At 39.7% G+C, this 12,279-nt stretch overlaps 1 protein-coding gene across 1 annotated transcript in view; it reads right to left on the reverse strand.

Moving 5' to 3' along the window:
* Nucleotides 1–738: 738 nt before the first annotated feature.
* The window catches only part of MYH10 (myosin heavy chain 10), a 201,397-nt gene continuing 189,856 nt past the window's right edge, over nucleotides 739–12,279 (reverse strand). The window contains exons 39-41 of the mRNA XM_027857033.1: nucleotides 11,418–11,526; nucleotides 6,476–6,648; nucleotides 739–2,470 (exon numbers count right to left, since the gene is read on the reverse strand). Of these exons, the coding sequence (XP_027712834.1) occupies nucleotides 2,326–2,470; nucleotides 6,476–6,648; nucleotides 11,418–11,526 (427 nt within the window). The 3' untranslated portion in view covers nucleotides 739–2,325. The remainder of the gene's footprint in view (nucleotides 2,471–6,475; nucleotides 6,649–11,417; nucleotides 11,527–12,279) is intronic.

Genomic DNA, 12,279 nt, shown 5'->3' on the forward strand with positions numbered 1-12,279 from the left:
GACTATCAAAAATTTATAATTAATGCTGATTCCACATCATTTAATATTTATGTCATGTTCACTAGAGATACATGACAGGAAAGAGAAATACATTAAATTGTTATATAAGTAAATAATATCTTAAGTACTGTAGTGTCTAAGGCACTTTCTGTAGTGTCAACTACTAACTAAAAGAGAATGCTTGCCTCTCAATGTTCCTTACTAGAAAATTAACTAGAGCATCCTTATCTTTCCATTAACAGCTCATGCTATACCCCAAACATTCCTTTCACCAAAGCACCAACTTCCCAATGTATGATTTACTAAACCCCTGAATCTTCTGACAATAAATGGCGATTGTACAAGCGCAGGCACATGAGCCAATACCCTATTTTCTTTTGCTGTTCCTCACCCCATTCTTATTCCCAAATCATCTTGGCCAGGAAACCACTGAAAGAAAACTAGCTAGAGTCTCCATGCTCTGCCGGACAAAGAAGACTGCTCATGAAGCAGTCCTGGAAGCTCAGATGGAAGCTTTGAGGAATTCAGAGACTAGAATTCAGCCAGAACTGAGCAGTTCATCGACACTGTCCACAGAACATTCTAAAGAAGCCTAGGAGAGGAAGGAAGACACCTGACAATGAAGACATCTGGGATGCACCACTATCTTTCTGGGTGGTAGAGAACTGGGATGACTTGTAGCTACATTCACAAGTGACCATCAATGTTAAGCTGCACAACAGAAGGTGAGAAAGCAGATTTTATGTTCATATGATCATTCTTGTTTATTGAGGTCTGTTTATTCTCAACGATGCTTTTTCCTTCAAGTAAACAGAGCAGGCATAAATATCTATAATAAATTTATTGTCTTACAAAAATCATTGTCTAGAAATATGGGGATACAAGAAAAGATGTTTGCAGTCAAGTGCCTGGTGGTCAGCAGCCAGTATGATTCATAAAGGGGATGGGATGAAATAAGAGATTCCATACCCACATGACAAAACCTTCATAACCGATGTTAAAGCTTTAAACCCAAAATATGAGTCATGTTCTCAAGTCCAATGCAGAAGATCAAAGATTTATAATTAACACTGATTCATCATCACTGAATATTCATCATACCACTTTCACTAGAGAGGTACATGATATGAAGCGCAGTCAAAAATTAATACATTAAATTGTTATACAGGTAAATAATATATTTAACATTGTCTTAGTACTGTAGTGTCTAAGGCACTTTCTGTAATGTCAAATTATTTAACTATTAACCAAAAAGAGAATGCTAAATATTCACTGTAACACTGTTTAAAAGGGAGAAGGTAAAGGAAAGGATTCATATTCACTGGCATGTTAACATTCAGGAAAACAGATATCCAATGCTAAGCCTCGAAACCACTGATAAACTTGGAACAAGCCTCAGATGTAAAAAACCAACATTCCCCTTTTGGGCTTCAGCGTCACGGCTGGAATTCAAGGTCAGCACCAGAAGCTGCAGGGCCTTTCACCAATCTCTGCTCTGGAATGCAGAGGCTGCTTACTCATAAGGAGTAGGAAGCACTAACAGACACAGGATTCTGGAGACTCATCCAGTAGCAAATAAGTTAATTTCAACTTGGAAACTCAGCTGCAAAGTTTTAATTGCCCTTCTGCACAGACCAGACCTGACCAAGAACAGTCCACAAGTGTTATACCCAGAGCAGCTGGGCTATCCATGAGGGGCTGCTGCAAGTTAACCAAAGTGAAGGCTACTCTCCCCATCCCATTCTGGTCCTTTCAATACTTCCAAAGCCCTTTTCACAGTTTGCTCACTGATATAGTGTTGATCACAATATGAGAATAAAATGAAAGATACAGGTGCAGTTTGGTCTTCATAATGTTCTAAGGGACTTGATATAGCTGAGAAGCCAAGGGCCACATGAACATAGGAGATGCTAAGTTAACTGTCTGTACAACAGAAAGCATGCATAATAACAACCATGGGTCTGCCCCAATAAAAGTATCTGGGAATGAAGGGCTTGAGGTTTCTGTTAAAAAAAAAAAAAACTCTTCAGACAGCATTTTATGAAATGGCCTTCCAAAGAATATTTGGAAAATAGATGCATTGAACAGATAATCCTGTTTAATATATATGTAAATATATATATAAAAAAAGAGCATTTGTACCTATATTTGAAGCAGGGTATATTATGGGGAGGCTAGACAGCCTTAAGACACAGTTGATCTTTCAGTAAATAACCTTATCATTTGCCCATTTCCTCTGCTGATTAGTGGCCACAAGGCAGACTGGTGGTCAGGGAAGTCCTTGTTCACCCCACAGTACCGCAGCTGGCTTCGGGCCCTCTCTCTCTACTCCACGGGTGCAGGTGGCATCTCATTAACATCACTGGTTTTGCTTTCTGTGTCATCATCTGATAGTTCAAGGGATGCTCCCTCAATATGTAGCTGGCGTCTGCTGGATCGACTGGAAGAGAAGGTGATTGGGCCTCCCCTCCTGGGTGGAGAACAGAAAGAACTATTAAAATGACCAGAAATGTTGACATGCGAAAGCTAGGACCTGTGGTTTTCGTATGTCCTCAGGGCACTCGAACTTGCTGCTTGTTGGCTTGGGGTGTAGAGACAGACAGACAGACAGACAGACAGACAGACAGACAGACAGACAGACAGACACACACACACACACACACACACACACACACACACACACACACACACGATAGAATCATTCCAGCCAATTCAGAGAAAATTGTGACTCCACAAGGGAAATGCCCTGGGAACTATGCTGGGTCCACACCCTGGGATAGAAGGACCAAATAAATCAGTGTCACATGAAGGTACGTGACTAACTATAAAGAGGTGGTATCCGTCTAAATTTTTTGTTTGTTTGTTTTTTGAGGGGTGAGGGGAGCAGGAGGAGCAGGGAAGAAACAGGACAAATAGTCTAAAGTTTTGGCTATGATGGATAACCTGTACAGCAAACAGCGTTATTCTTAATAAGCATGTGTTACTAAGCTGTTGCTTAGTAAGTCATTCCTTTTCTCTCCCTGGGCATGCAAAATTCACTATGGAGACAGGTGATTGGCAGTGCTGTGACAACATCTGCTTAGCTAAGCTTGGCAACAGATACTGTAAAATAGAGGCTACCAACTAACATTCCTTTTATCCTTTTAATGAACCCATCCTTACTACGATCTGAGAGGACATCGAACTTCTGTCCGTATTTAATTGTTCTAGAGGATTACCAAACTGGAAGGACAAACTACAGGATCTCTTTCCCATTTAATCTTACCAGGATATGGGTTAAAGATGCTAAACTGAACAATGGAGGCATCTTGAACAGATGAACAAGGACCAATGGCTGTCAGAGTTTCTTTACCTCTGTAGGCCTCAGATGGACCAGATGATCTTTCAAGCTTCCTGCCCTGATGTAAGGTTACTTGTCAAATCTTAAACAATCAACTCCAAGGCAGCCTGACATACAGCTGTGGACCTTAGGGTACTGCAGAGACCATGAGTCCATAAATGCACTGAGTATCATCATTCTGATTTCCCACAAAACACTCAGTGACATTTGGTATAAAAATCAATTTACATCTTATGGATTTTATTGTGTACTATGTAATATGTATTATGCCTTATGTATTTTTTTTTCAAACATGGGTAGATACCGTGATTAGTAAAATGCAAATTACTTTAAAAAATTTTTTTTTGCAAATTACTTTAAAAGCATTAAATTCCCACTAGCTTTCTGCCATTGTGTTATCTCAAATGATAGTTGTACCATCAGTATCATAAGGGTAGCTAAGCGGTGCAGTGAAGAGAGTGCTGGACCTGAAATCAGGAAAACTCACCTTGAATTCAAATCTGGTCTCAAACACTTACTAGCTGTGTGACCCTGGACAAGTCACTTAACTCTGTTTGCCTCAGTTCCTCATCTGTAAAATGAGCTGGAGAGAAAATGGCAAAGCACTTTGCCAAGAAACCCCCAAATAGGGTCATGAAGAGTCAGACATGACTGAAATGATTGAACAAAACTATCAATATCATAGAAGGAGTCTGAGAAATTTCTGAAGCTGAAATGGAGTTGTTCAACTAATAATGATTAGGAGTCACCAACACTGAAGACAGAAGGCGATTTTAACTGAATATCAAAAACCTTCAAGTCTCTTACTAGCTGTGTGACTTTGGGCAAGAATGGCCCTGCCTACCTTATAATGGCTACTGTGAGAATCAAATGAGGTAATAGGGACTTATAATCATAAAGTCCTATGTAAGGAAGTTTATCATTATTAAAACAATAAAGGATTATTTAAATTTTGTAGAAATATGACCACTAGCATGCTTGGAAAGAAAGCCTAAATAGCGATCAGGCATTTCAACTGTAATGGTCTCAGATGTAATAAAATCAGGCTTATCACAGTCCAAGTCAGGCCAAATAAGGCTCTCTGGACAGATGATGTCAATTTTTCATGGGCATCTTTGGCTGATGGCATTAGAACAAACAGAAGTAACTAAGTACTTCCTGCTGTGAAAGCCTCCCTGCCAACATCCAGAACAAAAAGCATCACACCACTGACAACTATTGCCCCACAGTCTGCATGCAAAGTTGTCTGCCCATTTCACATTTGTGAAGTTTAACATTAACATTTTCCAGAGGAGTATATTAAGTCTCATCTTTGCATGGCTCTTGGTTTGTGTTCCCCTTACTTTTTCTTTTCTTTTTTTAAAAATGATTAATTTATTTTTAGTTTTCAACATTTATTTTCATAGGATTTTGAGTGTTAAATTTTCTCCCCCTCCCTCCTCCCCAAGACAGTGTGCAATCTGATATAGGCTCTACATATATATTCCTATTAAACATATTTTCACATTAGTCATGTTGTAAAGAAAAATTAGAACCAATGGGAGGAACCATGAGTAAGAAGAAACAAACAAACAACAAAAAGAGAGCAAATAGCATGCTTCCATCTGCATTCAGACTCCCAAATTCTTTCTCTGGATGTGGATAGCATTTTCCATTATGAGCCTTTTGCAGTTGTCTTAGATCCTTGCATTGCTGAGAAGAGCTAAGTCTATCAAAGTTAGTCAGTGTTCTCCTGGTTCTGCTCACTTCACTCAACATCAGTCCATACAAGTCTTTCCAGGTTTTTCTGAAGTCCGCTTGCTCATCATTTCTTATAGCACAATAGGATTCCATTATATTCACATACCATAATTTGTTCAGCCATTCCCCAATTGAGGGACATCCCCTCAATTTCCAATTCTTTGCCACTATAAAAAGAGCTGCTATAAACATTTTTGTACATATGGGTCCTTTTCCCATTTTTATGGTCACTTTGGGATACAGACCTAGAAGTGGTATTGCTAGGTCAAAGGGTATACACAGTTTTATAGCCCTTTTGGGTATGGTTTCAAATTGCTCTCCAGAATGGTTGGATCAGTTCACAACTCCACTAACAATGCATTAGTGTTCCAATTTTCCCACACCTTTACTAACATTTATCATTTTCCTGTTTTGTCATATTAGCCAATCTGATAGGTGTGATGTGGTACTTTTGTTTTGATTTGCATTTCTCTAATCAATAGTGATTTAGAGCATTTTTCCATATAACTATAGATAGTTTTAACTTCTTTCTCTGAAAACTGCCTGTTCATATCCTTTGACCATTTATCAATTGAGGAATGACTTATATTCTTATAAATTTGCCTCAGTTTTCTACATATTTTAGAAATGAGGACTTTATCAGAGACAGTGGCTGTAAAAATTGTTTCCCAGCTTTCTGCTAATATTGGTTGCATTGGCTTTTATTTGTGCAAAAACTTTTCAATTCAACGTAATCAAAATCATCCATTTTGCATTTCATAATGTTCTCTATCTCGTTTGGTCATAAATTCTTCCGTTCTCCATAAATCTGACAGATAAACTATTCCTTGCTCTCCCAGTTTGCTTATAGTATCAGCCTTTATATCTAAATCATGAACCTGTTTTGACTTTATCTTGGCATAGGTGTAAGATGTTGGTCTATGCCTAGTTTCTGCCATACTCTCCTCCAGTACTCCCAGCAGTTTTTGTTAAATAGTGAGTTCTTATCCCAGAAGCTGGAGTCTTTGGCTTTATCAAACAGTAGATTATTGTAGTCATTGACTATTGTGTCTTGTGCACCTAACCTATTCCACTGATCCACCACTCTATTTCTTAGCCAGTACCAAGTGGTTTTAATGATTGCTGATCTGGTATGGCTGGGTCACCTTCCCTTGCATTTCTTTTCATTAATTCCCTTGATATTCTGGACCTTTTGTTCTTCCAGTTCATTTTTTGGTAGTTTGATTGGTATGGCACTGAATAAGTAAATTAATTAGGTCCCCTTGAATTTTCTTAAACCTTGAAATACTGCCAGAACTTTCAAAAGCTTTCATGGAGCACAACGTGCCGGATGTATGATCCCTACACAAGATGGCAGCTGCTCCCAGTAAGCCTGAACTGTCTGTGTGAACTGACCTCAGTCTGTTTTTCAGAGTGCTGACTTCGCGGCTCAGGCCTTCACTGGCTTCTACGGCATCATCCAGTTCACGCTGGAGCTTGCGCCGTGAGGCATTGGCACGAGTGGCCTCTTCTTCAGCTTCTTCCAGTTGACGTTTGAGCTGCTTCATTCTGGCATTGGCCTTTTCCATCTGATAAGTAAAATTCATCACAAGTGGTTAAGCAGGAAAATCACCAAGTCTGAGTAGGAGATCATCTCTCACATTCAGCCTCATTCTGAACTTGAATTAGAAAGGGAGAGGGATTAAGTTAGTAGGGCACAGAAAATAAAATCTACCTAACAACCCCCATGTCATCCACATCTTGGGGAACTCAGGCCAGAACACAAGCTAGGAGACTCCAGAGATCTCTTAATAGCATTTTGTTTTCAGACAAAAGAGGAAGAAGCAAAAGCTTCAAAGTTACTGGTCTACTTTATCTCAGGTTGCTGTGAGACACTGAGTATCAGACAGCAACTACGAAAGGCCTAGACTGACTATAAATCATTATTATTACTGCCATCAAAGGCCACAGGATAGGGAGGAGAGAGCTAGGATTTGACCACTTACATCAGACCATAAGAATTCATGGCATTAATGCTTTGAAGAAATGGAAACTTGAGTTTTGATATGAGGGAAAGAACTGATTTGGTATCTTCTAGTTCAGAAATCCTGAGGTAGGATCATATTTATAATCACTGCATCTTGATATTTTTGATTTATTGATGCTTTTTAACATCATTCTCAATGCTATCTTATAAGAAAAGCTCAGGTAAGCAGAACAAATGAATCCACTGAGCACATGTGACAGCTTGTGCCCTGCCTTTCTTCTGAGAGGAGGGAAGTATGACTGTTTCATCATCAGTTCTTGAGTCAAGATTGGTCACTGTATTGATTTGTTGACTTCGTCTTGTTTTTCTTTACATAACTGTGGTTATCACCTTTTTAAAGTAAACACTTTTCTAGTTGACCTATTAAGTTTCAGAATACCTTAGGCTTCTTTTGAATTTTTATGAAATATCAAAGCATACTGATACTGTGATTAACAGCTTAATTAATAAACTAGGGGCAGCTAGGTGGTGCAGTGGATACAGCACCAGCCCTGAAGTCAGGAGGACCTGAGTTCAAATCTGACCTCAGATCAAACACTTGACACTTATTAGTTGTGTGACCCTGGGCAAGTCACTTAACCCCAATTGCCTAAAAGTAAAAAAAATTAAAGTAAAATAAACCGAAGAATTGTAGTGAAATGTCACATTGGTCCAAAACAGAATTTATCTTTTCCCCAAACCCTCTCCTCTACCCAACTTCCCTATTACAGTCACAATGGCTTATAACCTAGGGTTTTGTCATCCTCAATGTTTCCTTCTTTCTGACTTCTCTCTGTACCCAAACCCCTCCCCACTCATATCCAATCAGTTGCCAAAGTTTATTGTTTCTACCTTCCTGACAGCTCTCATATAGGCCTCCTTCTTTCCCCCAACACTAGCACCACCCTAGTGCAGGCCCGCATGACCTCATGCTTGGACTGCTGCAGTAGCCTATCAGTTGGTTTTTCTTCCTAAACTCAACTGTCAAATTGATTTTCCTAAAATGTAGGTATGGCCACAGCATGCATCTATTCAATCATTTCCAATGGTTCCCTATGGCTTCCAGAATCAAATACAAATCCTCTGCTTGGCTTTAAAGCCCTTCAGAATCTGGCCCCTTCCTATCTAATCCTGTCTTCTTACACTTTATTCCCTACTCCTCTTCCATGTACTCTGTGATCTAGTGACAGGGACTTCTTGCTGTTCCTCCAATATAACAATCCATCTCTTAAGTCCCCAGTGTTTTCATTAGCTGTCTCCTTTCCCTGCAATGATTTTCCTCCTCATATCTATTTCCTAGCTTCCCTGGCTTCCTTCAAATCTCAGCTAAAGTCCTACTTCCTTAGGACTTCCTATCCTTAATCTCACTGCCTTTCCCACTGTATAGATCTTGCTTACATGTTGATCCCACCCACAAAGTTGTGAGTTCTTGGACAGCAGCGACTATCTTTTGCTTTTCTTTGTATCTCTAGAGCTTAATAGTAGGTGCTTTATAAATGTCATTTAAATTGACTGTCTAGTTAAATTATAGGCTGCTCCTCAAGAAAGATCTCTTTGAAATGAAAATACGAATGTTATTATCAGTATAAACCTATACTTCAGTTTTTTATTGGGAGAAAGGCTGATTAGGAGAACAAAAACAGACTATATTAAAGAAAAAAATTGGAACTGAGACAAAAATTAGAACTGTGCACATGTGACAGGTCTGCCCTCTGCAAGTCCCTGTTTATTATTTAACATTTGATTATTTATTATAAAATAAATCCAAATACTTCAAAGTTTCTTTAAAAAAAATGCCAACCATAGGTAATGGGTGCTGAGTAGAGGAAGGAGGAGCAGAAGTGAATGTTCTAAAACAAATATATGGAGAACTGGGGAATTTTTTTTTTTACTGGAAATTGACACAGTTGAGTAACTGCTCTATAAATGGTACATCTGATCATAAAAGGGAAGAGACCTTTTCTTAAAGTGCTAACAGTGGAATGATGGTATGGAGAAATTAAGTCAGGAGCACTAAGTACTAAGGAGTACAAGTACTATGAAGCACTTTTATCATGCTAGATAGCTTATTTTTATCCTTGAACATTTAGGTGTTAAGGTATTTCCTGAGAACAAGATTGAAGAAGTTCCTTAACCAACCTGATGGGATAATAATTAGACACTGGATAAAGTAAATGGCAGCACACAGGGGACTTCTGCTGACCGACAAGAGAGGATCAGCCATGCCTAAGGAGCCTATAAAAAAAAGGTTGGCCAGCTAAGCTTTGAGTTGTGGGTCCCCAGTCAAAAGTTCACTCTTTGTCCTTTCCCTTATACCTCTTGCAGAGTGCAGTAAAGAAGGAGGCAAGAAAGGACAAGAGATTTTTTCCCCCACCACACACCCTATTTTCTTGTCTGCACAGGCTGTCCCCTGGGCTTAGAGTGCTCTGTTTCTCAGAATCCCTGGTTTCCTTTGAGATTCATCTTAGGTTCTCTCCCAACCCTCCCCAGCTGCCAGACGCGTCCCCCTCCAAGGCTACCTTTTACTTAATTTATATGTATCTTGCAAGTACCTATTTATGTACATGCTAACTTATATTAGAATGTAAGCTCCTCAATGGCAGGGATTGTTGTCTTTTCTTTGTATCCCCAGTGTTTAACACAATACTTGGCACATACTATGCTTAATAAGTACTTGTTGATGGTGAGATTGATTAGTGAGGTCAGGATGCCAGCTAAGCCCAAAGCCGCAAACTACAATTCACACTAAGTGTGAGAGATGCTGTGCCCAGTGAGGATCAGGCCTAGCCAATGCCTTACCCAGGAGGGAGAAGACACCAGCAGCCTACGATACTGCCAAGTCTTGAGTGACCGTGGTCGCAGGCGTCCACTTTGTATGTGCATCTCTGCTGGCAGCCTTTAGGCATCTGTCTAGTCTGGCTGGTGTCTGTATTTAGGGAACTACTGAGGTAGAAGTTATGTTTTATTACTACTGTTCATGCTATGCTATTTTAGTAAAAACCTTCACCTCGAGATAACCGTGTCCTCTGACTGATCAGAAGAAAAAGTAGACAGAAAGGTGCATACTCCTGAGTTCTAGTTTCAGGGCCTTTCAAGGCCAGAATCCCTTGACCTAAGACCCATGAAAGCAGCTGGAGGGCTAGCTCTGAGGGGGCACTATACCCTTAAGTTTATGTCCTGGAAATACTTAGAGCTTTTAAACAAAGTAATGAAACCAGCCTGAAAAGACCTTTCTCAGATGAACAAAAGCCATCCTCAGGCTCCTGTTGACCTTCTTCATCAAAGAGAACATGGCTTCTCAGACTGGTCTGGAAGCTGGAGAGAGCTGCTGCCTATTCTCTGAGCTCACTCCTTTTGTTGGAAGGGCAATAAAAGAAAGAAAGGTAATGAAGTCTGTCCTGGAGTTGGGGGAAAACAAGCCAGCCTCCTAACCCATTCCCTTCCAACATTTCCTTCAAACAAAAAGATTCCTGGTGAGCAAAAATCCTCACTATATCCCAAGAGATAATGAGAAAGTTGACAAAGCAAAGAGAAGCTACTATCAGGCTGGAAGATCATGGGGAATTTAATTTCTATCAGGACACTCCTTGAAGTCTTTCAAAAAAAAAAAAAGCTCATGAGTACACCTACAGTGAACCATGACAAAACATTTCGGAGCATGGTTTTATTTAGTTTCTTTGCCTCTTCTTGCTCATCATTTCAAAGAGGTTCTTAGATGGTCATAAAATATTTACACCTGACAAGGCTGTTGGTGAGGAAAGTGTTTTGTATACTTAAAAGTTTTATATAAATAAACCTCAATTTTTCATGTGTGTTTTCACATATAAAGAAAACATTTCCAGTGCCTAGCACATAGTAGGAGCTTAACAATTGCTTGTTAAGGTGACTTTTCATCAAGGTGGGTAATTCCCTTCACCAACACAGATGACAATTTCTCTAACGAGGGAAACTGTTGCTGAACCTAGTGATGAGATGATGAACTGAGCTGGAACTGGATCTTAAATTAAAGGTATATAGGCTGTCACTGGTCTTGTGCTTTAGAGCCTTTTCAGCTGGAAGACAATTAAAGTTTGCCCTCTGCTGGCATCTAGTCGCCTTCACATCACCGCGGAGGTGACTGACAGTATGAGCAGATATTTATATACATGAGATGTCACCCTGTCCTCCAGAAGCTTAAGGTAATATAAGAGGTGGCAAGAGAAAAAAGGAAATCACTACAATTCAATCTGGGGCTAGAAAGCAGAGGGATAACAATGAACTGTCACCTTGTTACATCTGAATGTCTTAAAGATAAAGACTTTCTCTCTCACCATGAATGTTTCTTTAACTTACCTGCTCTTTGTACTGATCTGCATGTCGACGTTCATCTTCTACTTGCATGAAAATCTCTTTTAACTTCTTCTCTGTACGACGAACAAGCTTGTTGGCTGCTGCTCGTTCCCTGTGAAAATGACACACGTGTCCATCCTGAAATTCTGTAAACAAGGTTTCTGAGGAAGAGTTTTATTTTTAACACTCCTTCAACCGAGATCTAGGTCTGGCTATGTAGAGCTCAAAGGAACCTCTCAGTGCATCCCACACGAAGGAAACGCATCTGAAATGTCTCAAATGGGTTCTTAGTTAGAGAACATCTATTTGGCTAAGTCTTTTTTGGCCCTTCCTAATCATCAGAGTTATACAAAAAAACTGGTAAATGTCATTGAATCATTTCATCAAGCACTGAAGAGAGGACAAAAGGCTAGAGATCTGGGATTGAATCCTGGGACACTTCCTCACTGTGTGACCCTAAGCAAGTCTCTTTCACCTTTGTCTGCCTGAGTCTCCTCAGCTATAAAATGTGGACAACACCACCTATCTCCCAGGGCTGTTGTGAAGACCAAAAGAAATAATATTTGCAAAGTGCTTAGCACAGTACCTGGCTCACAGAAAATACTGTATAAATGCTTGTTCCCTTCCCCTTCCCAAATCCAATGACGCTACATTTATCTTCTAAAATTTTAAGTTGCACGCTTGGGTTAAAACAAACGAAAAATAAATCTTACAAGTGCATCATAAGGGAGGTGTGGCTAGATAGCAGTTTGTCTGAAAGTTATGGGTTTCTAGTAAATTGCTAATCCAATCTTAGAATACATTAAGAGGAGAAAATGTCTGGGACCTTGTGGGAAGAGAATCTTGTTGTGTTGTGCCCTGGCAG

The sequence above is a fragment of the Vombatus ursinus genome, unplaced genomic scaffold, assembly GCF_900497805.2.
Source record: "Vombatus ursinus unplaced genomic scaffold, bare-nosed wombat genome assembly UNPS02011916.1, whole genome shotgun sequence".
NCBI classification, from domain to species: domain Eukaryota; kingdom Metazoa; phylum Chordata; class Mammalia; order Diprotodontia; family Vombatidae; genus Vombatus; species Vombatus ursinus.